Source organism: Phasianus colchicus, chromosome 6 (genome assembly GCF_987193195.1).
Source record: "Phasianus colchicus chromosome 6, bPhaCol1.hap1.1, whole genome shotgun sequence".
Lineage (NCBI taxonomy): Eukaryota > Metazoa > Chordata > Aves > Galliformes > Phasianidae > Phasianus > Phasianus colchicus.
The window spans coordinates 22,980,509-23,004,003 of NC_143441.1; the positions used below are offsets into that span (position 1 = coordinate 22,980,509).

Consider the following 23,495-nt stretch of genomic DNA (forward strand, 5'->3'; position numbering starts at 1 on the left):
TTAGTGCCCAATCCCTTGTGTTCTGCTGAAATGTTAGAAGAAGAATGTGTTCAGTTCGGGATGTGGTGTTCTTATAGAGTGATGTGTAGCGTGCTCATCACACCTCACAGATGAGGTGTGGAGCTGCTTAGGGAAATTTCACTTGTCTGTATCTCGAGCGCTCTGAGTGTCATGGCTATCTTGTCTGTAGGTAGGATCCCTTGGTCTAATGACCAGCCTCAGCTGACTCTGAGGACAGATCTTCTTGACTTACATGGGAGAGTGGAGAGTCAAAAGAGTCTGGTCTTCCTTTATTGCAGAGGTCTGGGAGCAGATAAAATACCTGTCTGCCTTCTTCAAGACATAATGTTGAGGACTGTGGTCTATGGCCTACAACCAGCAAGCAAAGCATGGATTAATTTGGGTTGCTGGTTCAGAAAGAAGTGAATAATTTTTTTTCTGAAAAAAAAGGTCTGGGAGAGAGGAAATACATTTCAGCTGGGTGGTTCATGGGAGGATACTGCTCATTTAGGAACTTAGGTGTCAAAAAGAATGGCTTCCTTGAGTTTGGATGTGGTTTGAAGGGCATAAAATCGGGCTATACATATGCTGATTTTATACATGCATACATTTTTAATTCATCCTTGAAGCACCCAAGTCAAAAAGCCTATAATTCTTTGATTTAAAATTTCCTGAATGCTATCCTTTTTCTTTTTTTTTTTTCCAGATTTATGCTTTGCTTAAAAAAAATCTTTTCAAAAAATCCTATAATTTATAAAGTTTTATTCACAAGCTGCATCATTTGTGACCTGCTTATTTGTTTCTGGCACTGCAAGCATGCTGTGAACAGGTTAGAGAGTCATATTGGAATTTAAGGCAGTTTTTGCAGCACAGTGCCAAACTTCTCTCTGGTGAATATACTGTTTGCAAAATGCTCCAACAGTAATAATGCTTACAGACTTGTCGAGGGGAAAAAGAAACAAAACTGAATTATAGTGTTTTTTTTCCCATTCTCACTTGTAAATGTGTTACAGTAAGGTTCTTAATTAAGGCACTGAACCTGCCATATGTGTTAGTCTTCCTAAACTTCAGTTTTGCTAATGAGTAAATGGTAGTAAATAAGCTTCTAAATAGGCAGCTTGGCTTCTTATCTAAGCTGTTTCATTCCTACAAGGTAAAAACATACTGACAATTAAACAATAAAAAATGTTATCTAAGGTGCACAGAAATTATTTTATTTTCAAATATGGGCTAGATTAAAAATAATATAATTACAAGCAAGTTGTGCTCATAAGCCTAGGGAGATGTAAAATGGAGTATTTGTATTTTTATGTTATTTAAATATTTCAGTTCTTTAAAACAATTGCTTTGCCAGAAAATAGATTAAAAATCTGAATTGAAATGTTTGGCTATAAAAAGTCTACCTTTTTGAAAAGTTTGCTTAGCATCAGTTACAGAAAGCAAGCTATGTACACAAAGCTACTTGAAGTTATTTGCCACTGCTCTTTTTGCTCAAACACATTTGAGATGCATTTGAGGCATATTTGCACTACACAGTATTTTTGGAATGTCTTTTAAGCATTAAATAATGTCTGTATGAGAGACTTGATGCTGTTTGTGCAGTATTTGCAGTGAAATTTCATTGCAGTAAAATGTTGTACCTATTAAGAAATCCCACATGTTTATAAAGTCACAGTTTTATGAAAACTGTAAAAGAACTCAAATGTATTTTAGTCTCAACAATAGGGAAAAAACGTTCTCTTATACTGTGTTTTCATAATCAGATGGGCTGAAAAAGTTTTCTGCAAATTATCGCTCATATTGAAAGGAAATTTAAGATTCTCTGATGTGTAGAGACTGACTGAAGAATGAAATTCATTTATTCAGCTGCATAAATGATATTCTAGTCTGGGGCTATTTCAACACTTCAGTGCATCAGTAGGGAAATGTTTCCCAAATCCACCTTGTAATCCCTTTACAGATTAACGTATGTATTAATAAGAGTTACATACTGTTTAAAAGCATGAGCATATCTGGAGCTTGAAGGCACTGATGCTGTGATTTAGCTAATTCAAGATGAAAGAGCTATATCGTAGCAGGGCAGGTACTCTTTCTGAAGCACAAGAGGCATTTGAGAACAGTTTTCTTAATTTACTGGCTACCAACTTTTGTAATCAGTGTTCTCATTAAGGAGACGAATGGTTTGCTCATTGAAGCAGGGTATGGTCAGGCTGAGGCTGTGAAAAGGCTTACAAAAGGAGATTAACGATTTAAAGCCTGGGGTTGAATAGATTACTCACAACTGAAGAATTTCTTGAGGAAATTCCAGCCCTGAGACATCAAGGCTATTTTGGGGTGCACCTATCTAATGGAGTGGACACTTGCACACAGAGACAAGAACAAGTGTCAGGACATGCCCAGAGCTGTGGTGTTTGTTACCCTGACAAACAGCCTCACACTGATGTATTGCTTAGGTTGTCAGTAATTGGGGTACTGATGGAAAAATATTCTTTCAAACAAATGATGTCCAATCTGAGGTCTGTGCTTCACTTCTTAAAAAACTCATTTGTGTTCTCTGCTCTGGCTTGGATGAATCTACCCAGGGCCTTGAGAGCTGATATATTGCTTTTAGCTCCCTCCTATTATATCAGAGGCTGCTTTGTATCTGCAGCATAACTGCTGATCAAACATGTAACAGCAATAGCACAGACAGCTTTCGCAAGAACTTTTTTGGCTTGGATTGACATGAGATGGTACAGGTCATTGGAGCAGAAGAAATTAAGCTGTTTCCTTTTGTCTGTTAGTCCTGCAGTATTAACCAGGCAGCTATACCAGGGTAAGATGATTGCAATTTTGACTTAATAGTTCTCAACTGCAGGCCAAGAAAAAATGAGTCTGTTAGCGAGTTTGTCAGTTTATCACTCTGCGTTGATTAAAGCGTAAGTGGTAGGTGCATGCATGCTGCAGAGGTAAGATGAAGTTCAAGTTTCTGGTCTGAATGAGGAGCAACAGGGGCTGGGATTAGTTCTGTCATGTTCCAGAGAGTGCCATGTTCCTGAAGGTCAATCTTTTGTGTATTGGAATGAATACGTAGCCCTAGGTGATCAGCTGCTCTGGGTAAGTCAACCTCCTTATCTTTTGAGAAGGAAAGGCTTCTGCAGGTCCTAGGATTTTTTCAGTGAGGTACAGGCACAGGCATCTTTTTGTAATGGAAGAAGTTGGACAGAGATAAGGAAATGGTCTCCATCTCAGCTGTAGAACTGGGATTGTTTGGCTGCTAGGAAAAGCTTTTTAAACCTCTTGAAACACTTATAGTAAAGGAAAATACTTTTTTCCTTTTAACAATTTTTTAAGAGGGCTTACTATTCTTTTTGTTGAATCTTTTTAATGTGGCCCAAGGTTTGGAAAAGAATGCTCTATTACCAGCTGTGCAAAATGGCAGTGAGATGGTGAAGTCTTTATTCCTGTAAAAATACAATTGAGGCGAGTCATGCCTGTGCTCACAACACGTGCTGTGACTGCAGTATAGAAGCATGTGCAGGATACTGCAAAACTCGCTCTTTTCCTTTGAGTCAAGTTCTGTATTCCCATAATACTTTCTTTCCTCCAGATGCTTGGTCTAGCGTTTAAAAGAAAAGAAAGCCCAGTTTGCTACTCTTTGATTTATTCTGTAACATTAAATGACTTTGTATAGAAGGAAATTCCACGTGCACATTTTGCCTGCTGGGCTTTCTTTGGTGTAGGGCAGTGACTCATTCCTGCATGTGACAATAGCTTAGCTAATAGAGTGGAGGGGGTAAAAAGTGATAACAGTTTAGGGCAAGTTTAGGAACAGTCTAAAAGTGAATGTTGGAGTCCTGGTACCTGGATTTTATTTTTGACCCCATTGGTTATTTAATATGTAACCTTTTCCAAGTCCCATCACTTCTCTGTGTCTTTGTTAACCCAGGTATAAAATGGGCTTTTGAGCAGTAGGACCTTGAAGGAGTGCTGTAAAACGTTAATGAGTGTTGATGAATTGCTTTGCGATCCTTGAGAGGTGGTTTGGACGTTCCAGAAGGATGGAAGCAGCTAGACTTTGAGCCAGTCCTGCTCCTGCACCTTGTCCTAGCCCTGTCTGGTGCTGCTTTGTGAACAGACAGGATAATCCAGCTGAAAAATAAAACAAGTACACCCTTTTGGGGGGGCTGTTTTTCAGTTGGGTTAGTTTTCTACGTGGTAGAAGGATGTGAGTATGAGGTGGGAATGAGATATGGTGACAGAGCTGACCCTCACAGTGACAGCATGCTACCTCTTCATAATGTAGAGTTCAGATACTTCCAATTCTGTTCAGGTTTGAGCCCTCTAGTTAGGGGCGCCAAAACTTCATTTCACAAATTGTTCTCAAGTTTTGTCCATCTGCATAATTCATATAATTCTTGAGAATTTACTCAATCGAGTGGTGTTATTGTGCTACTTGCATATGTTGTTTCTGTGGAAATAAATAGAAGTGATTACTTTTAGAGCAACTTACATAATTTGACCTTCACCTGTCAGTGACAGAGAGCATTTGAATAATTCCTTGCTTTACTCTCTTTTCTCTTAGAATTGAAACCAATCAAGGACATCTGGCTATGGCTCACAGTGTGGGCTTGGCTGAGATGAAACAGTGAAGGTATCTGGAAAGATGTTGCCAAGCTAGAAGTTGATGCCTGTGTACCACATTGTCCTCTCCAGAGTGTGTCTGAGATTTGGTAGCTAGCCTGCCCACAGATCGCAGTCATTTAGAAGGACTCAGGACTTCTAATCATCCTTTCTTTTTTTTTTTCTCTTTTATTCTTCCTTTTTTCTTTTTTTTCCCCTCATATTCTCACAATATGAGAAGAGGCTCAGGGGAGACCTTATTGCTGTCTATAACTACCTGAAGGGAGGTTATAGTGAGCTGGGGATTGGCCTCTTCTCTTGTATAACTGATGATAGGACTAGAGGGAATGGCTTCAAGCTGTGTCAGGGGAGATTTAGGCTGGATGTTAGGAAATACTACTTTCTGAAAGAGTGTTCGGGCACTGGAATGGGCTGCCCAGGGAGGTGGTGGAGTCACTGACCCTGGAGGTGTTCAAGGTACCATTTGGGCGTTGTGTTCAGGGACATGGTTTAGCGAGAACCATTGGTGATAGGTGGGTGGTTGGACTGGATGATCTTATAGGTCTTTTCCAACCTTGGTGTTTCTGTGGTTCTGTGAAATATATTTAAGAAGAACTTGCTACTTCATTAAAGTGTAGATTTGGGCCAGTAATGCAGGAGACACGTATGAAACAGATAACCATGTTTCCTGCAAACTGACAAACTGTAAAACTCAGTTTGCTCCTGTTTTGAGCACATTCTGTGATAAGAGCTGCTCTTGCGTAGACGGTGTGGTTCCTGTGGCAGGATGCTCTGCACCAGCTGGGATCTCCTTTGATTGCAGGTACTGCTGTGCTGACATCACAGCCCTTTCCCAGCCGCTGGGGCAGCCTACCTTTCTGCTGACATCTGGTGGCCTGTGACAGGACCTCACTGGAATAAATGCCACCAGCATTTGTCAGCATTTGCTCCTGCAGGCAAGGTCACCTGGAGTGTGGGGTATGAACAGTCTGCCTTTCCCTTTTATTCAGCTGCTTCCATTCTGCCAGAGTCAGTCAATTTGCAGTGAGGGCCTTTTGGAAAAAAGTGTGTAAAGTGTGAAGAAGGGCAGCTGTAAAGTATATGGCATTGCTTATGTTGTTGAAGCCTCTGCCACAGCAAGAAAAGAAAGACAACTCGACCTTGCATTTCTGCTAAGACCGTTCTGTCACTCACTGTGCCTGCCTGCATTTTAAAGCTTAGTTCAGCTCCTGCTGACGTTAATAGGTATTTTTCAGTGAGAGCAGAGTATAGCCCTTGGGGTCTAATGCTTCTGTCGTGCTGTAGCCTTGGAAGGTGGTGGCATTTTGCAAGATGTGCTTGGCATACAGCCACCTGTGGAGAATGCTGATTTGGTAGCAGTTAATACAACACTTGCATTCATTTTTTTGGTTGCATGTGGCAGCTCAGAGAGCAAAGGAATGAAAACCCAGGAGATAAGGGGATTTTTGCTGACTGTCCTCCTCTAAATCAAAGCAGGTATTCCCCTTTCTTTCCTCGATTAGCGTTCCTACTGCTGTGTGCAGCACCTTCTATATTCTAATTCACAGCATGTGAAAATAACGTCTTAAGTGCATATGCATGAATTTCATCTTAACTACTGGGTGAAAAGTTTTAATTAGATGTTTCACGTGGAAACATGAAACAGGATTGGAAATTAGCAACGACCTCGCGGCTGTCCTCAAATATGCTTTCTGATAGCATGTGGCAAGCCGTTCTCAGCTTTTTTTCACTCTGTGGAGTAGAGAACACTCTGATGTATGGGAGCAGCAGGTGGTGCTGGTTGAAGGAAAAAAAGCCTCATTTGGTGCCTTGGAAAATGATAGTGACCTAACTCAGGAAGATCACGGATAGTGTGTGGTATTTCCTTGTGAGCAGCTTGCTGGAAAGCAAATCTGGGATTTCCAAGCTGTACTGTGGTGAGCCCTGAGCAGGGGACAGTGCTGAATTACACAGCCCTCTTTGGTCAAGGGAAAGGCATACAGCTCAAATCGCTGTTTTGGCTGTGTTACGCATCAGCTCTGTCCCCTGAAAGTCTGCCTGGCACTGCGTCACCTGCAGTAGCAGACAGAGAGCACCAGCCCTTAATTCTCCATTTTCTCTGGTAGATGATGGGAGCAGACCTGGGCAGACTCTACTTGGAGAAGCACTTCTGCTTAGCCCAGCACTGGGAAGAACCAAGAAGAATCTGCTCTTCTTTAATTGGAGAAACTAGCACCAAATTCAAACATGCATTGCCTTCTTGGTGTGGTTGAAATATTGCAGTATCTATTCCATTTTTAGATTAATGTAATGTAAGTCCAGGCCTTTTTATCAGACAATTTTGATACTGCAAATAGGGGATCTTTCTCCACAGAATCATTAAAAATATACCTGTGGATACAACTATGGCAGTTGAATGAAGTGCTTGCAAAATATGCTGCTTGGCCATACTTAGCAAGCTAATAGATTTTCTGTGGTTATGGTGAAGGGAAGGCAACTCAGAGAAAGGGTCAGGATTTCAATTCTCACATGCAAAGGCTTGTTGTTTAGGTTTGGAGCTAAAAACCAGCCACATTCAGGCCTGGATTTCATTGTGTGAATGGCACAAAGCTGAAAGTATACTGACTCTGTCTTTTTCTCCCCATGTGCAAGTTGAATCAACACACGGAGTTTGTCTAAATAGTCAGTCCATACACGGTGCCTATAGAGACATAATTATTATGCTATATTGATTTTTTTTTTGGCTTCCTGGATTTGATGAACCTGTGTAAAAGAAATATGTAGCTTCTAACTGAAACTGCCTTTGCAGTAAGTCCTTTACTGCCATTCCCCACAGAGGTAGAAGTCCATTAGATCTGGGTGAGGTGAGGACTGTTCTGCCTGCTTTATGGCTGCCATCAGAAGGTTTTCAAGAGGAATTTGAGCAATGTGAGCAATGCCCTACTGGGAACCCAGGTGATGATATCTTACATATGGAATCTTTCCCAGGGTTTCATTAAGGATATGGCAGGCTTCCTTCACCAAGGAGCTCAGGATGCTCGTGGTCCCCCAGTTCTCTCTTCTGTAGAGATAAGTGCCAATGTGTGTTCATGCTGTTCATGTATTCAAAAAGTAGATTATAAAGCCTGTTGGAAGCAAAGCTGATCTCCTACACGACATACTTATGGAACCTTTTTTCATGTTGGAGAAATAACCAGCCATTTGCATGCAGCCTTAGCTGGTAACATAAAGAAGATGCTTTCTGCTGATGATCCATCTGTGCCAACGCCCCTCTCCTTTACATTTCTTCAGACTGTACCAATTGTTCCTCCAGCAGTTTCTGAAAAATTTGAATCTCTTTTTCAGTACTTCAAAGCAGAGCCTGAATCTCAGGGATTGCATCTGAGCCCTGTACAAAACTTCTGTGCCCCTCTCTCAGGGATGTTGGTGCTGTGCATGTTGCCTTCCCTGCACTCCATCTGGTGCCTGCTGATGAAGAGAGTGAGACATGCAGGCTGTAGCTGGCTCCCCAAAGAGCAGGGCTGGTGCTGGAGCCTGGCCATTAGGCAGAGACCCCTAGGTCAGGTGCAGTCTTAAAAGTGACCTTTGTTTTTTTTTTCAGAGGGACAGCTTTCATTGCAGGACACCTTTAAAAATCAAACTTTTAAATTTCATTTTGGACATTTCCTTGCAGGAAGCTATGCTGGCACAGAATGCTCCAGTTGTACAGCAGAGCAGTGGGCATCTGTGTTAAGTTGTGTGGGATCCATAGCCATCTGCAGGAGGGAATTGCTCTGTTCTTGCGCTGGGTGGCTGTATGCTTCCAGGAACTCCTCTGTTCCCACTCCCACCCTCAGCTGTTACAGGCACGCTGATGTATTCATACTGATATGGCTATCTTTTCCCTGCTACAAAAGTTACATTTCTGTTGTGCGGGGAAGAAGGGTACAGTTTGTCTTCATTATTTTCCTTGTCTTCATTATTTTCCTTGTCTGCTGCTACTGTAATGCTCTCACAATGCTTGCTGGCTAATATTTACCTGTTAATCAATTGACGTTTACTGTTTTCATTGCAGTGACATGAAAATAGTAAATATTTGCACTAGACAAAGGCTATGCAGTAAATTGTACGTATATCTGTTGTTCTAAGATACTATTAGTTTTTAATTTGTCTGATGTTCACTCTGTTGTGAGGATCTCACAGGAGTGGGAAAAAAAAAAAGCCAATTTTGTCATTTAATTATAGCGGAATGGTAGAAAAGAATGCCTTACCTGCAGTAAGAAGAGATGAGGGTTTTGCAGTCCAGCAGATATAGCAACAAAGCTGTAAGACCTGCCTTATCATGATACTGTGTAAATTAACTATAATCTTTTAGGCATTTGCAGTTTTTCTTGTAATTCGTTAAAGCTGAGGTTTCCTGTATTCCACTGCTCTCATGCATGGAGAAGATCTGTGTCGAATAGCTGGATGCTCAGCCTGCTAAAAAAATCCTATTGATTAATATCCTAATAATTCTTCCCATGGTATGGAGTCTTCATGTTGGCCATTTTGCTAATGCAGCACAACACATAATATCAAAATGCCCATACCACTTTTGCTTTTATAGCAAATAATTTGTTCCAATCCTTTTTACATTCCATTTTTTTTTTCCTTTCTGCTTCTCCACATGCATGCTAAGTGCTTGCTATAGCAAAACTTCCCTTTGCCACCTTAGAAAATATGTTTAATGAACTTCATCTGTATTGCATTGTTAGGGGCAAGGAGCTAACTCTAGATCAATTGGGGCTTTTATAAAAATTAAAGCCACAGAAAGTTGCTTTGTCAGGGGAAATCGCTGCCAAATGTCATAGGAGCTCTCACTTTCCTGGCATACTCAGGACAGGGAAACATTTTCATTTTCAGACCATCGCAGCTTGACATTCAGCATCTCGACTTCTTTTGCTTTACCTCTTTTTAGTACATGAATGTTGTCCATCAAAATGGATTGTTATGAATTTGCTTATATTTAAATAACAATTGAGATAATATAGAGATACAGATAATTAGAGGCTTAACTCGTGCTGTACAGAAACATCTTAATCAGATCAAATAAAAAATTGCATTTTACTTTAAGCATAGTCTAATTTTTAATGAGACAAAGCTTAAAACCTGATGAATTGGCACTGATTTTGTGATGTGATATTCAGAAAGAATGCATCCTGAATACCAAATGAGTGAAAGTTACTATCATTGCTGTGTTTTTATTTTGACCTTGGAAATTAGCTTCATGTTCTCCACACTGCTAACCTTGAGGCACAGCAGTTGGCAAAATAGCACTGCAGGTTAGCAATACTTTTGCTACAGTGATCGTGGGGGCACAGTTTATGGGGGCAAAGGGGAATTGCCTTCAAGGTCTGCAAACAGCCTGAAAGTTCTAGTGATGACAGCATTTTCAATTTTCATTATCCTAGCAACGTCCTTCTATGCCATTGGAGCCTTATGCAGCTAAAAGTGAAGGGACCAGAGGTTGGGTCCCCCAAAGAGACCTCTATATTGGATCATTCAGCATGAAGGTTTGTCCTCACAAAATATTCTTTGGCACAGCATTTCCTTGGGAGGACAGGTGGGCAGCTATGTGCAAGGTTGTACCTGTATGTCATACAACAACCCAGGAGCCTATGACTATGTGCTGTGCCAGCACAAATCCAGAGTGGCGGAGAAGGATTGAGCTTTGAAGAGAAAGATTTTCCTCTGGGATAGATGGAGGCGTAAGATAGGGAGAAAAGCTTTTCTTTCCTTTTTTGCCTTTTGTGGGTAGTTACATGAGTGGATAGTTACACATTTGTTACTAACACTGGAAAATAAATCCTAATGGATCTTTAATAACATTAGATTGTGATTACTTGCATTTCAAGGGAGCAAAGGAAAATGTAAGCCATTTCTGTTTCAAATTACCTGAAAATATGATCCATTTTATTAAAAACCTAACAGAAGCCTAATATTTCTGATACCGGAGATTTATAGACTTTTTTTTCCTCAGTTGAACTATTGTAGTCTGTCTTTCAGATCGCATTCTCTTAATCCTCCTATGGCTGTGTTAAAATTCAAGGCATCCATAAGGCACAAGTCCTCCTGACCTAGTGCTGTAGTTAGGATAACGCATAAAATAAATCATCGCAATTACAGAGGCAGTCTCAAGCACTTAGTAACTCAGGCGATTGCTTCTTGAAACATGACTGAACTGAAGAAAGGATCATTAATTATTTCCCTGGAGTACTTGGATATTGTAACCCTCTCCACAGGGTTCTATTAGGGAGGTAAGACCTGGTCATTTGTTCACACATCTCATTTTCTCTTTCCTTTGCTCAAATCTCTCTGACAGCTGATGAATTCCAGAACATGTCTCTTCTTCAGCTGTGACATCTCCTTACCTGTCAAGGTTCAGGTCGAACAGCAAATGGCCAGCAGGATGGGAATGGCAAAGTAAACACGTTTAAGAAGTTATTGCTGGAATGACTTAGGGTAACTGAGAGATACAGCTGTAAAAATGCTTTCCTGAATAAGGAGGAAAAGGTTAGTTAGGTGAGAACTCGAGTTTATGCACTAAAAGAATACAAATCTAAATAAAGCTCTTACATAAAGCTATGAAAGTCAGGAAGGAGTCTGAGCTGGGAATGAGGGAAGAGAGGTGAGGATCAGAGATATGGAAAGGCTTTGTTGTTTCTTGGGCATCACCGTAGGTGTTGGCAGTGTCCAGGGAGTCTGTGCTCTGCTGTGTGGTGGTGATGGAATGTAGTGTGGGATAGAGAATAGGGCCAGAAGAGAATCCGCACTGGTGACCAGAGAAACCCCTCTGTGTCTGGTGTGATATTAGATACTGTCATGTAGTATAGCACTGTTGCTCTCTGTAGTTTCCTATAGATGACACTGTGTCAAGTTGCTTGGGTGTCCAAGAAGGAGGAGACATTTTGGGGGAGGAGAAAGGTGGTGATCCAAAGAAGATTGCTGGGGAATCGTGTGTTGATGCTGCTCCTGGGAGTGAACTAAAAGGCTGGGGATGGAGCCATGTGTGGACATGATAGTGGTTGAATGAAAGCTAGAAAAGGCCAGCAGCCCAGAGACTGATGGAAATTTTAGTGCTCTGTGATTGGCAGGAAAGGAATATAGTCTGGGGAGATTTTTCTGGGGAGCTGTCATTGTAGAAAGCTGGGAAGAGGAGAGGCCTCTGAGGGAGAGGCTGAATGTTGGCTGCTGATAAGATCAGAACCTGCAAAAGCATGCAGCGGCATGGTTTGGGACTGAGGCAAGGGCAGATCAGATGTCCTGGCTTCGCGGGATTGAACATCCATCTAATGGGTGGGGCAGGTGGCTGCGGACAGGAGAAGCTCCATCTGCCCACAGTGTGCTGCTGCACATCCAACAGGAGCACTCCTCTAGCGCTGCTGTGAGCAGTCCTCTGGTGCCAGGTCCAATGTGACCTTGAGAAGCACATTGTCAGTGTTAAATGTTCACAGTTTTGACTGAGGTGAATCATAACAAAGCATTCAATTGTTTATTATTATTATTTTAGTATTCCTTCCTTTTCTGATGATGGGTCCAGTTAAAAGATCCCGTACAACAATAACATTTTGAATCACTTGTACCAACTTTTTGCAGAAGAGGGTGCAGTCTGGACTATGGCACTCCTGTGCACATTCCTCAACAAAGGAACAGTCTGTGCAGAGGACACAGAAGCATACGTATGAGTGTTTACTCAAGATGCCTTGCATCTCATTGCAGAAACCATGTGATTTACCAGTTGCCATGGTAACTATGCATTTTTCTATTCCATAACTTGTATAAATGTTGAGATTGCCCTTGGTGTAACTAACTTATCTTCCTCCTAAAGTTGGACACGATTGTATTATCTAAAGGAAGCAGAGAGGAGACTCCCAGCATTCATACTGAAATGTATTTTTAGACCGTATAGTTAGTTAAGCAGCAGATATTTTCATCTCCCTGGAAAAAAATGGAAGTATCTTAATATGTGATTATTTAAATTCATAAAACAGGAGAAATATAAAATGTTAGCACATTTAACTGGCGTTGTATATTTTTTGTGATTGTTATTGTTTGTGACATTTCGGTTTTCCTCAATACCTAAAAATTTAATTTTATGAAGTATTATTCTTTACATAAGTATACCAGAAATCCTTTCTTTTTTTTAATTGTAATCTTGCAATAAAATTTCTTTCTTGTGTGTTGTAACCTCCGGTTTGGGATGGATTACTGCCAATAAATACCTGGTTAATTGTTAACCTGTTCTTCCCCTCCTTTTCTCTCTTTTTCATATTCTTGCTAAATGTAGACAAGAAATCTACTGAACTATTTCTCTTATACACTATTGGAGTTAGTAGGCATTTTACCCTGCTTAAGAAATGCAGAATCAAATTTCCTACTGTTAAATGGAAGGAGTGGGCTTTATTTTTCCTTCTACCCATTTTTTTCCTTTTTTTTTTTGGCAGCCTCATTGTCTCCTTAGGATATCAAGTCTGTAAGTGATTAGTAGCTTACCTATTTTTGAATGATTTAGATGCATTAATTAATTAGCAAAAGAACCATTAGGAAGATTTAGAAAAAGACTGGTCATTTCAGGCTACTTTGGAGGTAGTTAAAACTGTCATCTAAACCCAAGGACATTATATTTATGGTGATGATAATTTTTTTTTCTTCTCTCAGAAGAAATCACAGTGTTATATCCAAATCAGAAAACAAACAAACAAACACCAGAACACAGGGTAAACTCTAGTTTGTGACTTTTTCTGTTTGATTAGCAGATAAGTACCCTGGTTTTATTTTAAATGTTAGCTTTGGAATACATTTTTTACTGCCTTATTCAGTGCTTGTTCACACTTTCTCTTGGAAGCTCCTGTTAAATGTCAACGCGTTTGAGAAATGTTGGTTTTGGAGTTCTCTGGAGTGAGCATGAGCTTCACATAATATTCTGCTTTCTGGAGTTCATTTTAAGCCTTTTGTGAAGCCAGAACAGACAGGGTTCTTTGCTCGGTGTTTGATTGTGAACAATCAGTTCCTTCTTTCTGTGAGCACAGGGGTGCTAGAAAAAGATACGTGCTTTTCAGGGATAAATGCAAACAGCACCTCAGTTTGGTAGCTGTTTTAATCTTCCACACTTGCATTTATGGCTTATAATATGGATAGCATATATGCTTGTATTTTCCCATTTCCTTTTTTTTTTTTTTTTTTTTTGTACTAGAATGGCAATGTCAGCATTCAGAGGTACTATGGACCTAGGGCAGGAGACAGAGGTTTCCCTGGCAGACAGTGATGGGATAAATCAGTTTTTACAAATAATATTTTATTTCACACTATGCATAAATTGGAGTGAAAGGGAAAAAAAAAAAGAGACTAACAGCCATGTCTGTTTGACTAAGAAGCTGTAGGTGCCCGACGTAGGTAATTAGAACAACATAAGGCTGACAGTGTCATATATTTACTGCTGTCTCTCTTCCTTTCATTCAGGAGACTTTATTTATTGCTATGTCCATTATAGAGGTTGTAAAGCCTTTGCACATGTGTCCTTACCAAGGTGAATATTTGTCTATGCTAATAAATTAAACCAACTAATGTTAGTGAGTTATCTTCTGCAGTTTTCATGGCCGTGGAAGAGCTGTGAGCATGCTGCTTTGGAAGCTGAGTTCCAGCTCTTTCAGATGTTAATCAACATCTGAACTTGTTATTTAGTCCCCCTTGCATATTCCAGTAATTTCTAGAATTTAATACTTTGTTGTCAAGATTATTCTCAAGTAGAGCTTCTGTGTATAAATAACCTTTGTTTTTATTTTCCCTTACACGTATGGCAGTAGCAGTTTGTATTGGCAGTCTTGGGGTATCTGGGTGAAGTCTGCAGTCTTCCCCGCTTCCTAACTAAGAAGTCCTGTAGTCATCCTGTTATTTCCTTCATGAATGTCATTGAACTAAGGCTTGATCCTCTGTCACTACATCACTGAAAGATGCTCCTGTCAGCAACTGGTGGGTTGACCTGGTGCTTTATGTGCAAGACAGATACTTGCATCTGGCTGTAAGCTTTTTGTTCTGTAGGAAGTCTTAATTCTTCAGAGGAGAAAATTCTGATTCAGTTGAAAGCCATATAGTTGAAAATGAGAGCAGAAGTACAGACTTAGTTCTCCAGCCACCTATTCTGAAGGCTCAGGGACTTGGATGCCCAGGTGTGGGGCTGGGACCCTGAGCCTCTGGCAGCTTGGGGAGTGCAGAGAGCCTGACAGCTTGGCTTTCCTTTGGCTTGATGTGTCCTGGCAGAGGGTCAGTTCTCAGGAATCCACATATTTTCAAAAGGAAAAGGAAGTTGTGTTGAAAAATCTCCATCCAGCTCCACATACTGCTGCGCTAATCCCATGGCAACTGAAAGAGATAGTTAGCACCTACCCCTTTTGTTCTGCACTCACATTAATTTATCCTGTCTTGTTTCAAGTTGGTTTGTTTTTTTTTTTAAAAAAAAAAAAAGTATTCGTGCTCTAGGCCTCCAATTCTTCCATATCCTTGTGCTTTTGAAATAAGTGCTGCTCTGCCAGCTGTGAGAGAATGATAACAATATTAATGTTGTCCTCATGTCTTTTGTCTCTCTCACAATCCCCCCTCCTTTTCTCCTCAGCTTTTGTGTGGTTTCAGAGGGAAGGACTCCTGGGTTGTCCTTGCCAAGGTGGCAGCACTCTGTCAGGCTGTCAGACTTATCTCCTAAGAGCTGTGAAGAGTGTGTGCTCAAAGACAGGGGAAAACGAAACGCACAGCCTTCAGTTGTCTCAAAAAGACATTTGTCATTATCCAACAAGGAGGTGTGGAGGGCTAAGGCTATGAAGTCATTACTTTGATGATTGTGACACCAGTAATGCTTTCTTTCATGTTATTTTAGAAAGTGTGCTTTTTTCCCTATGTTAGACATTTTGCTTCTTTTCATTGACCTCCGATCCATAAAGATGCTTTAGTTTTAAATGGCAATAGTTGGAGGTAATGGGGGTTCGGTCAGGGGCCTGGCCTTGGGCCATTCCTTGTCACTAACCTGCTGTGGAACACAGTGGAAGGCTCTCCTCTTTTTCCTTTTGTCTTTCCTGAACTATACAGATTTTTACTTCTTTAAGTGATCTGCAGGATGAAGCCCCAGTTTTGCCTGCAGTGGGATCACTGCTGTAGCTCAGGAAGATATGTGACTGAGGTTTCTTTTGCCTTCTACTCACACAAGGACTGTGTTTAGCAGTGCCCTGTTCCCGTGAGTGGTTTCTTTCTTCTTAGTAATAGGGAAAGCAGAAATAATCCTACTCTCAGCAGTTTTGGGATTACAGGCAAAAATTGAGTTCCTTGATGTATGACTGTGTAGGGATATTAATCTTTTCCCTGATGCCTGTTGTCTGTCATCTCTGTCTTACCAGCACTATCCGTTTGACCCCTCTACAAGGGTAACTTGTTATTAACATTGCCTTTGCAGCAGCCACTCAGTATGCAGATGACAGCACCAACAGTTTTTGCAGAAGGGCCTTTTTCTGTGCGTTACTAGATGTGATATTCCAAAAGATTTTGATTTTTTTTGGTCAAGATGTGGCTCGTGCTTGTTTTAGCACCATGTGCAAAGTGAACTTACTCAGAGCAGGTTCTGATCAGCATAGCTGGGGTTCTTTGCTGTGCATCGCTGAGGCAGGGAGCACAGTGTGAGACAGGGAAGTTTTGGTGTGGTCCTTGCATTCCCTTCGGAGGTGGCAGTTGAATAATTCCAAATGTTTTGTAGTTTTATAGGCTGGTCAGAAGTCACTGAGAGACAATGAAATCACTGCATAAGCCATTTGAATTTTTCATTAGTGGAGATCTGTTTCTCCCAGTATTCTCTGGATTAGCACGTAGCTATACAAGTAGGTTTAAATGGTGGACAGAGAAATGGAAATATCTGAGTACCAAGAAGAATTGGAGAAAAGTTCACGAGATGAGAAAAATAATAAAATGTTCTACAAGCTATGCTTTATGGTGAAATAAAACAGCGTAACCTTTTGAGAGTTTTTTTTTTTTTTATTCTTATTAGTCTTATTAGTCTTAAAAATTGCCATAAGAAAAGCAGCATCCTGCTGCTCAGTAAAGTAATTTTTCCCTTGAAATTTGGAAAAAGTGGTGGTCATGCAACTGGCTACAAAATAGACAGTCCCATTTAAAATGTTTTGTGCTACAATATTGTAAGTTGAGGTAGAATAGTAACAGTTTTTTTTATTTCCGTCTTTCTAGAATAAAAGAATATTTACCAGTCTCCTTCTGTAGGTCAGGTCAGCTGTGCTGGTGACTTTGAAATGCTTTTCTCCTGCTGCAGTTGAAAGTGACTTGAGCCTGTTAATGTAGATATTGGTCTCTCTCAAAACTCAGTGAAATATGGCAACGCATTCTGAGGTGTATTATCCACAGAGATCAGAGATACTGCAGTCAGTCTCCACTTTAATTGTGATGTGTTCATTTCCAGTTTCTTGTCAAAAAACAAAGGATATCCTGTAAAGAACAGGGCCATTTTTTGGTATGGGTATGTGTACCTAGGGGACTTGAAATCTAAATCTGCTTACAGATTCCAAGGAAAAACATAGCAAGGTATAAGCAAGTAATCATCTTTAATCTTTGATAGATGCTGTCTGAAAGACTGTCGCTTATAGGGAGAGCTGCTAATCGGATGCTTTACTTTTCCTGCTTTCTGCCACATGTGTAATACAAATATGTATTTTATAGCTAGGACTAATCTCATTGTCTACTACTAGCATTTATAAACACCTCACATTGTGAACATCCATCTTTGGTTGTGTGTGAGCTTGTCAAATCTTATCTGCTTGTTCCAAAAGGTTTTTAATGAAAAATAGAGCTAATGTGGTTGAGAGGCTGCTTAGAATAAGGTTAGATGTAAATACTGTTTTGCTGTGTTAAAAAATATCTGACAGTGGTTTCTCTGAAAAGCTCCTGTGTCCTTGTACTTCTGAAGTGGGATTTAAAATCCCTCCGGGGTCAGTCTTCATGGCTTCTTTTTTTTTGCCATCTTCATAAAAATCCATGCAATGTCCACGCAAAAATATATTTGTTCAAGAAAACAATCTGACTTCTGCAATGAGGGTCTTGTTACTTGGTGTCTCTTGTCCTGCTTTTCCACCTACTGGAGCAGCTTCCCTGCACGTTAGTGGGCCCTCCCTTACCCTTGTGTTTCCAAGTACCTTTCAGCCTCCAGCTTTGAATTTCACACTTCTTACAGAGAAATATTTCCTTATACCCACAGATTTGGATGCAGGGATGCTCTGTGGGTTCCTTGAGTGGGGCAGGCTTCTCTTTGGGACACTAATGGCCCTGGGAGTCCTCTGTCTGTTTTCCCCATTGCTCAAGGACATGCCCTGGCACCCGCATCAACACAAAACAGAGGCAGATGTGATCAGCACTGTCTGATTGTGTTGAGTCAGTTTTACCAAATTGTGCTATGAAAACAAAATGTTCTTGCACTCCATAGCTCCTAGAGAAGGCAATTTCTTTGTTATTTAATGTGATTTTGAAGTAGATAGTCTCTATAAGATTTGCTTTGTTGCGTGTTGCTCAAGGATTCTCCTTTTTGCCTTTGCTCGGTTGTTTGGCAGCAAGAAAATGGTATGTGAGCTGGCTTTTTGGTGCTCTGTTTGTAGATGTCTTTATTCAGCTTCTCTCTTAATTTCTGTGTTACTTTACCCACTGAGATCAGTAATGTGAGAGCCTGTCTGTATCAGGGTAGCTCTAGCTCCCTTTTTTGAAAAGACAGTGTAGAGAAAAGTTCTGTCATTGGGAAGTGCATTGCTAGCTTGTGGTGTTTCATCATTACAGGTGCTTCACTGATGGCTATAGCAATGTACAGATAACCTGTCCTGGGAAAGATAAAGAAACAAGTTTCTGAGTATTCCGTATCCTTTGCAGAGCACTGTTCTTTTTAGGAAGAAATGGGTTGCCAAGACTTCTGGGTCACACAGAGCTTTTCATCTCTGTTCCCAGCTGTGAATGTTTCCAGCAGCTAGCAGGCAGCACGTTCTGTGTGCTGTTCCCATTTCAATTAGTTCAATTAGGTCCAAACCGAGGAATTCAAGTGCCATGGAAATGTCCCTGGCTGATACCAGATTTATTGGCTGCTTTGGCTGGTAGTTGAGTTCTTCCATGCCAGTTGCAGAAAGTGCAGAAACCAAGTGCAACAGGACAGGGTCAGGTTGGGGGTTAGGAAAAGGTTCTGCACCAGAGGGTGGTAGGCATGGAACAGGTTGCCCAGGGCAGTGGGCACAGCCCCAAGCCAACGGTGTTCAAGGAGCATCTGGACAATGTCCTCAGACATATGGTTTGAGTTTTGGGTGGTGCTGTGTGGAGCCAGGAGCTGGACTTGATCCTTATGGGTTCCTTCCAATTCGGGGTATTCTGTGATTGCAGCTGTCCTCTATAACAAAGCTGACACACCAGGGCTATGTGCAGCACTAGCACAGATACTTCTGCTTCCTTCTGCTCCGGCAGTAACTCAGACGGGCATATTCCTGCTCATGCGAAGCATAACCTACACAAGTTAAGGCCCGCTAAGCAAGGAGCTCCATGTTTCGTTCCAGTAAGCATATAAATATTTATACCACCCCAGGCCTACTTTCATGCTGAAAAAAAAAAAGGCAGTACTTGTCTGCTGTTAAAATATATTGCTTGGGAGATGAATAGCTTATCTCGGTAGGAGAAAGATAGATGGGAGCAGTGGAAACTTGACCATAATATTGGTCAAAAAGGCTGCCAAGTACAGAGGGCCATGCTGCTGGCTTGGAACGCCTGCTGGGAAATGACATAGAGGTTGACAGTGCCGTGGTCAGCTATCAGGAGATGAGAGGATTCATTAAAAGCCATAATAAATATGGAATAAACATTCCTAGCACTTGTGTAACGTGGGAGTGAGCTGTGCTTTTGAAGAGGCAGCTGAGGCATAGAGAGTCTGGGCGAGTGTTTTGCTTGAGGCCATATATGGGTATTGTCGTGCCCCTACAAGTGCACGAAGGAAAAGGTCAAGCAGGCAGCAAAGGGGGCTGCAGGCTGAGGGGCAATGTTACCACCTGAGCATGAGATTCTGTTCTGTTGATGTGGTGGAAGCAGTGGCAGTGCTGAGCTGCATGTGGTTTATGCAGGGTACCCTAGTGAGGGCTGTGTAATGGTCTGAGCAAGTGCTGGGAGGTCTAGTTCATTGTCAGCATGGTGGAAATGTCACTGGAGCCAGCATGCTGACTTGTAGGGCTCAGTTGGGTGCTGCTCTGCTCCTCAGCACATCTGCTGTCACCTGGGGGCTCTGTCCTCATCCACCGCTGGATGGAATGCACTGAGAGCAACCCAGCTGGCTGCCAGAGAGATTAATTATTTCACAGACTGTTCAGGATTCCAAGAAATGGAGCGTGCCTTTGTGTCGTTTTAGAATAATATCTGTTGTGAGATCAGAACTTGTGAATAGTGGGAGAATCCACAGCACTTGTCTCTGGGTTTTCCTTTGTGCAGGTTAATTGCTGTTGTTTGTGGTGTGATTAAAGGGTCTGGCTGAACACAGAGTTATGTCGTACATAAGTGGGATTGTAATGAAGCAATAATTGTTCTTCTCAAGTGAAATTATTTACAACAGAGGAGAGCAAAATGAAGAAATTTTCTGCTCCTCCCCACTATTTTGTGGAAATACTGATTCCTGATACAATGGGTTGTTTGTTACTCTTCCCTGACAATTGATGAAAAGGGCAAGGACAAAAAGAAGTGCTGTGTGAGAATCTCCCCACTGGGGTGCTGCACACAGTAAATTTGCATACAGTTATCCAAAGGCTTTTTGGGCGTGATGCTGCCTGTGGGATGCTGTAGCAGGAGCGCTGCCCTCTGACACAGACACTGCTCAGTACAGCAGAGCTTTCTCTCTCATGGTGCTCTATGCTCACTCGCTGCTCACGTGTGTCATGTCTGTTGTTGAGCTTAAAGGCCATTTCCATCTGTGTGAAATAGATGTGTAAGCACACGCACGCCCCATTCATGCTGCAGCTCGCAGTGTTAGTGAGCACAGGGAAATGAGTATCAGGGCTCAAAGGACGCCAGAGAACAGAGACAGAGAGGTGGATGCATGTATATACACCTCCCTGCTACTGAGCACTGGTAATGCTGTGCCTGGTTCTTGCTCGTGGGCTCTTTCTCTTCTGCTGCTTCTCTCAGCACAGCTTTCTGTACATGCAGGCAGCACCAACCCGTGGCTGTGAGACAGAAGATTGCAGTTATGCTTCAGTATTCTTGCAGTGTGGCTCCTCACTGATGTCCTTTGGGAGCGTTACAGTGAGCATTTGATGTTAAGTGGTGCGGTACCCGCATGTCTGCCCTTGCAGATATTTCACAGATCGATCCTACACGTTGTTTGCAGAAAGAGAAAACTTGTCCAGGGCAGGGCTGCGTCTCGGAGCATGCCAGCAGTCAGACCGACCGGCTCTTGGCAGAAATCAAAGAATCGAAATGTTTGTCTGACACGCTGAACGCTCAGACTAAAGCAGAGCAGAGCCGGGGCGCAGACACAGCCTGTCCCGGAGCTCGGCTCCTGCGCTGCGGCAGCGCTCGGGTTGCGGGATGTGCCGGCACGGCCGCGCTCCGCAGCGCAGCTCGGGCTCACCCGGAGGCTGCCGCCGCGCTCCGCTCTCTGTGCCGCCGTGCTGCCCGAGTTCAAAAGTTGTTGCAAGGGAAGGGAAATCTATGCACAAAACATTTCCACAGATGCTTTCATTGCGTGCCTACCCCAACGGCTTCGTGCCTTTGTTTAAGTGCGGAAGCGGAGCTCTATAGAATGCACATCAGCCGTAAGCTATAGGCGGAGAACTGGGGAGCGCTGGCCGCGTTCAGACTTATCTTTGAGCGTTACCCTGGGCTGGGGCTGAAGCTGGGGCCGGGAACTGCTCGCGGAGCGGCTACTGACGACTGTCTGTCTGTCTGTCTGTCTGTCTGTCTGTCTAGCAGCAAGCGGACGATGGAGGCGGCCGCGAGCGGCCGCGGGAGGAGGCCGGCCCCGCACTGGTGCTGCGGAAGGTGTGGTCACGCAGCCCGGCCCCCGAGCGGCGCGGGAGGTAAGGCATCGCGGCTCGGGGCTGCGCGGGGCTGGGCCGGGCGCTGTGCGAGGCGGCGGCGGCTCCCGGGCGGGGCTGCGGCCCCGGCAGGGCGATGGCCCCCGGGGGGCGCGCGTAGGGGCGGCAGCGCGGAGCCGGGCGCCATGGGGAGCGGCCGGGCGCGGGTGCCCGAGGCGCTGACCGCGGAGCGGCCGCTGCCCACCTTCGACGTGCCGTACTTCAAGTACATCGACGAGGAAGACGAGGAAGACGAGTGGAGCAGCCGCTCGCAGTCCTCCACGGAGGATGACTCCGGGGATTCTCTGCTTTCCGACAGGTACGTGGTGGTGTCGGGGACGCCGGAGAAGATTTTAGAGCATCTCCTGAGCGACCTGCACCTGGAAGCCGCGCAGGACAAAGAGACGGGTAAGAAGCGCGCCCGGCAGCGGGGTCCCGTGCGGCCGGGAGGGGGCGGGGGGCGATGCGGGGACACCGACTGGAAGCCGGCCGCTTCCCGGCGCTGGCACGGGGCGAGCAAAACGAGAACGTGCGGCACGCGGCCTCGGGGCGCAGGCAGCCGGGAGGCAACTTCGTGCGGAGCGGAGCGGGTGCCGTCCCCGGGCCTGCAGCCCCCATCGCAGCCCGGCACTCGGTTCAGCCTCTGGGCTGCCGCTCGATTTGCCACCGCTTCAGCGCGTTCTTCAAGTGCGGCTTATAAATTTCCTCCTAACGCTGTAGAGCTGATGCTGTACTTATGTGTCTTCAACCAGACGTTGCAATTTGTTCCAGCCCGGAGCAGTGATTATATTGATCGGGCTACTTGACATGCAGTTTAATTTTCAGTGGGATCTCCTGGCTCCGTGCATGGCTCGCTGTCAACGGAGCTCCTGTAGTAGTTCGTCAGGAGCGCCTGCAATTCCCATAGAGCTTAATGAAAGTGGAGGGGCTGCTGAGAGCTCCCCAGGTCCCACATCCCAAGGAGCCGAGAGAGGCACTGACTGTGCATGGAGCCCGGCGTTCCATTGCTCCCCAACAGGGTTCACGTGCATGCTCCTGGTGCCTGCATATGTCTCTCTCTACAAATGAGATTACTGAGAATAAACACACTTTAATCCTTTTAAGTGACTGCAAATATAAATAACATCTGTGATTCCCAGAGGAGTGTCAGGATTGGCTTCTTGGAACAAGTCATTAGTTTAATGTGGGACAATGGGCATCTTCCTAGCGAAGATGTATGAATGCCCTGAAGAAATATATAGAGTATCTGGTAGCGGCATTATGATGGTATTCATAGTGCTGCTTTTGTCTGCCTTGACATTAATATTTAGTGCAGAAGGAGGCTGTGATTGTTTTGCTTCTGTGGATGCCGTCAGCCTGGTTCTATAGGCAGTGTGGGGAGGGTCCTGAGCTGGCCCTTAAGATCAAATGTTAGACCCAGAATAAGTTTCCCCATGAATGTTTATTGCCTGCAGACTGAGGGACATCAGCGACCCACCCTTAGAGACTGCCTCAGCTATTTATTATAAGCTCATAATTTTGCTGAAAAACAGTGAGACTTTCACTAGCGTTATGTATTGTATTTCGGTGTTTTTAAGTACAAAGAACTCCTTACACAAATCATTAGGTGCTAATACATTCTCACGTGTATTACCTTTTCTTTTTTTCCCCTTTTTGCTCTCTTCCTCCTGTCAGCAGGAGGCAGTTCGTAAGCCTGTTCTTATTGTTACAGAGAGGGGCTGGTAAACTGCCCTCAAAACCAGTGCTAAAGCCACTGCTTGACTAGTTTTTAGCAGATGGCTAAGTATTTAAAGGTAGATTGGAGTCTCC

General features: G+C 43.2%; 1 protein-coding gene across 6 annotated transcripts in view; it reads left to right on the plus strand.

Moving 5' to 3' along the window:
- Positions 1-23,495, plus strand: part of RAPGEF5 (Rap guanine nucleotide exchange factor 5) — a 152,373-nt gene that overhangs the window by 69,594 nt on the left and 59,284 nt on the right. For 2 of the 6 annotated variants that reach the window (XM_090142681.1, XM_090142682.1), the window contains 3 exons: positions 12,217-12,366; positions 21,580-21,689; positions 22,006-22,094. In XM_090142681.1, coding sequence (XP_089998807.1) covers positions 12,217-12,366; positions 21,580-21,689; positions 22,006-22,094 — 349 coding nt within the window. The remainder of the gene's footprint in view (positions 1-12,216; positions 12,367-21,579; positions 21,690-22,005; positions 22,095-23,495) is intronic. The other 4 variants (XM_031590087.2, XM_090142684.1, XM_031590088.2 and 1 more) reach the window with 2 other exon arrangements.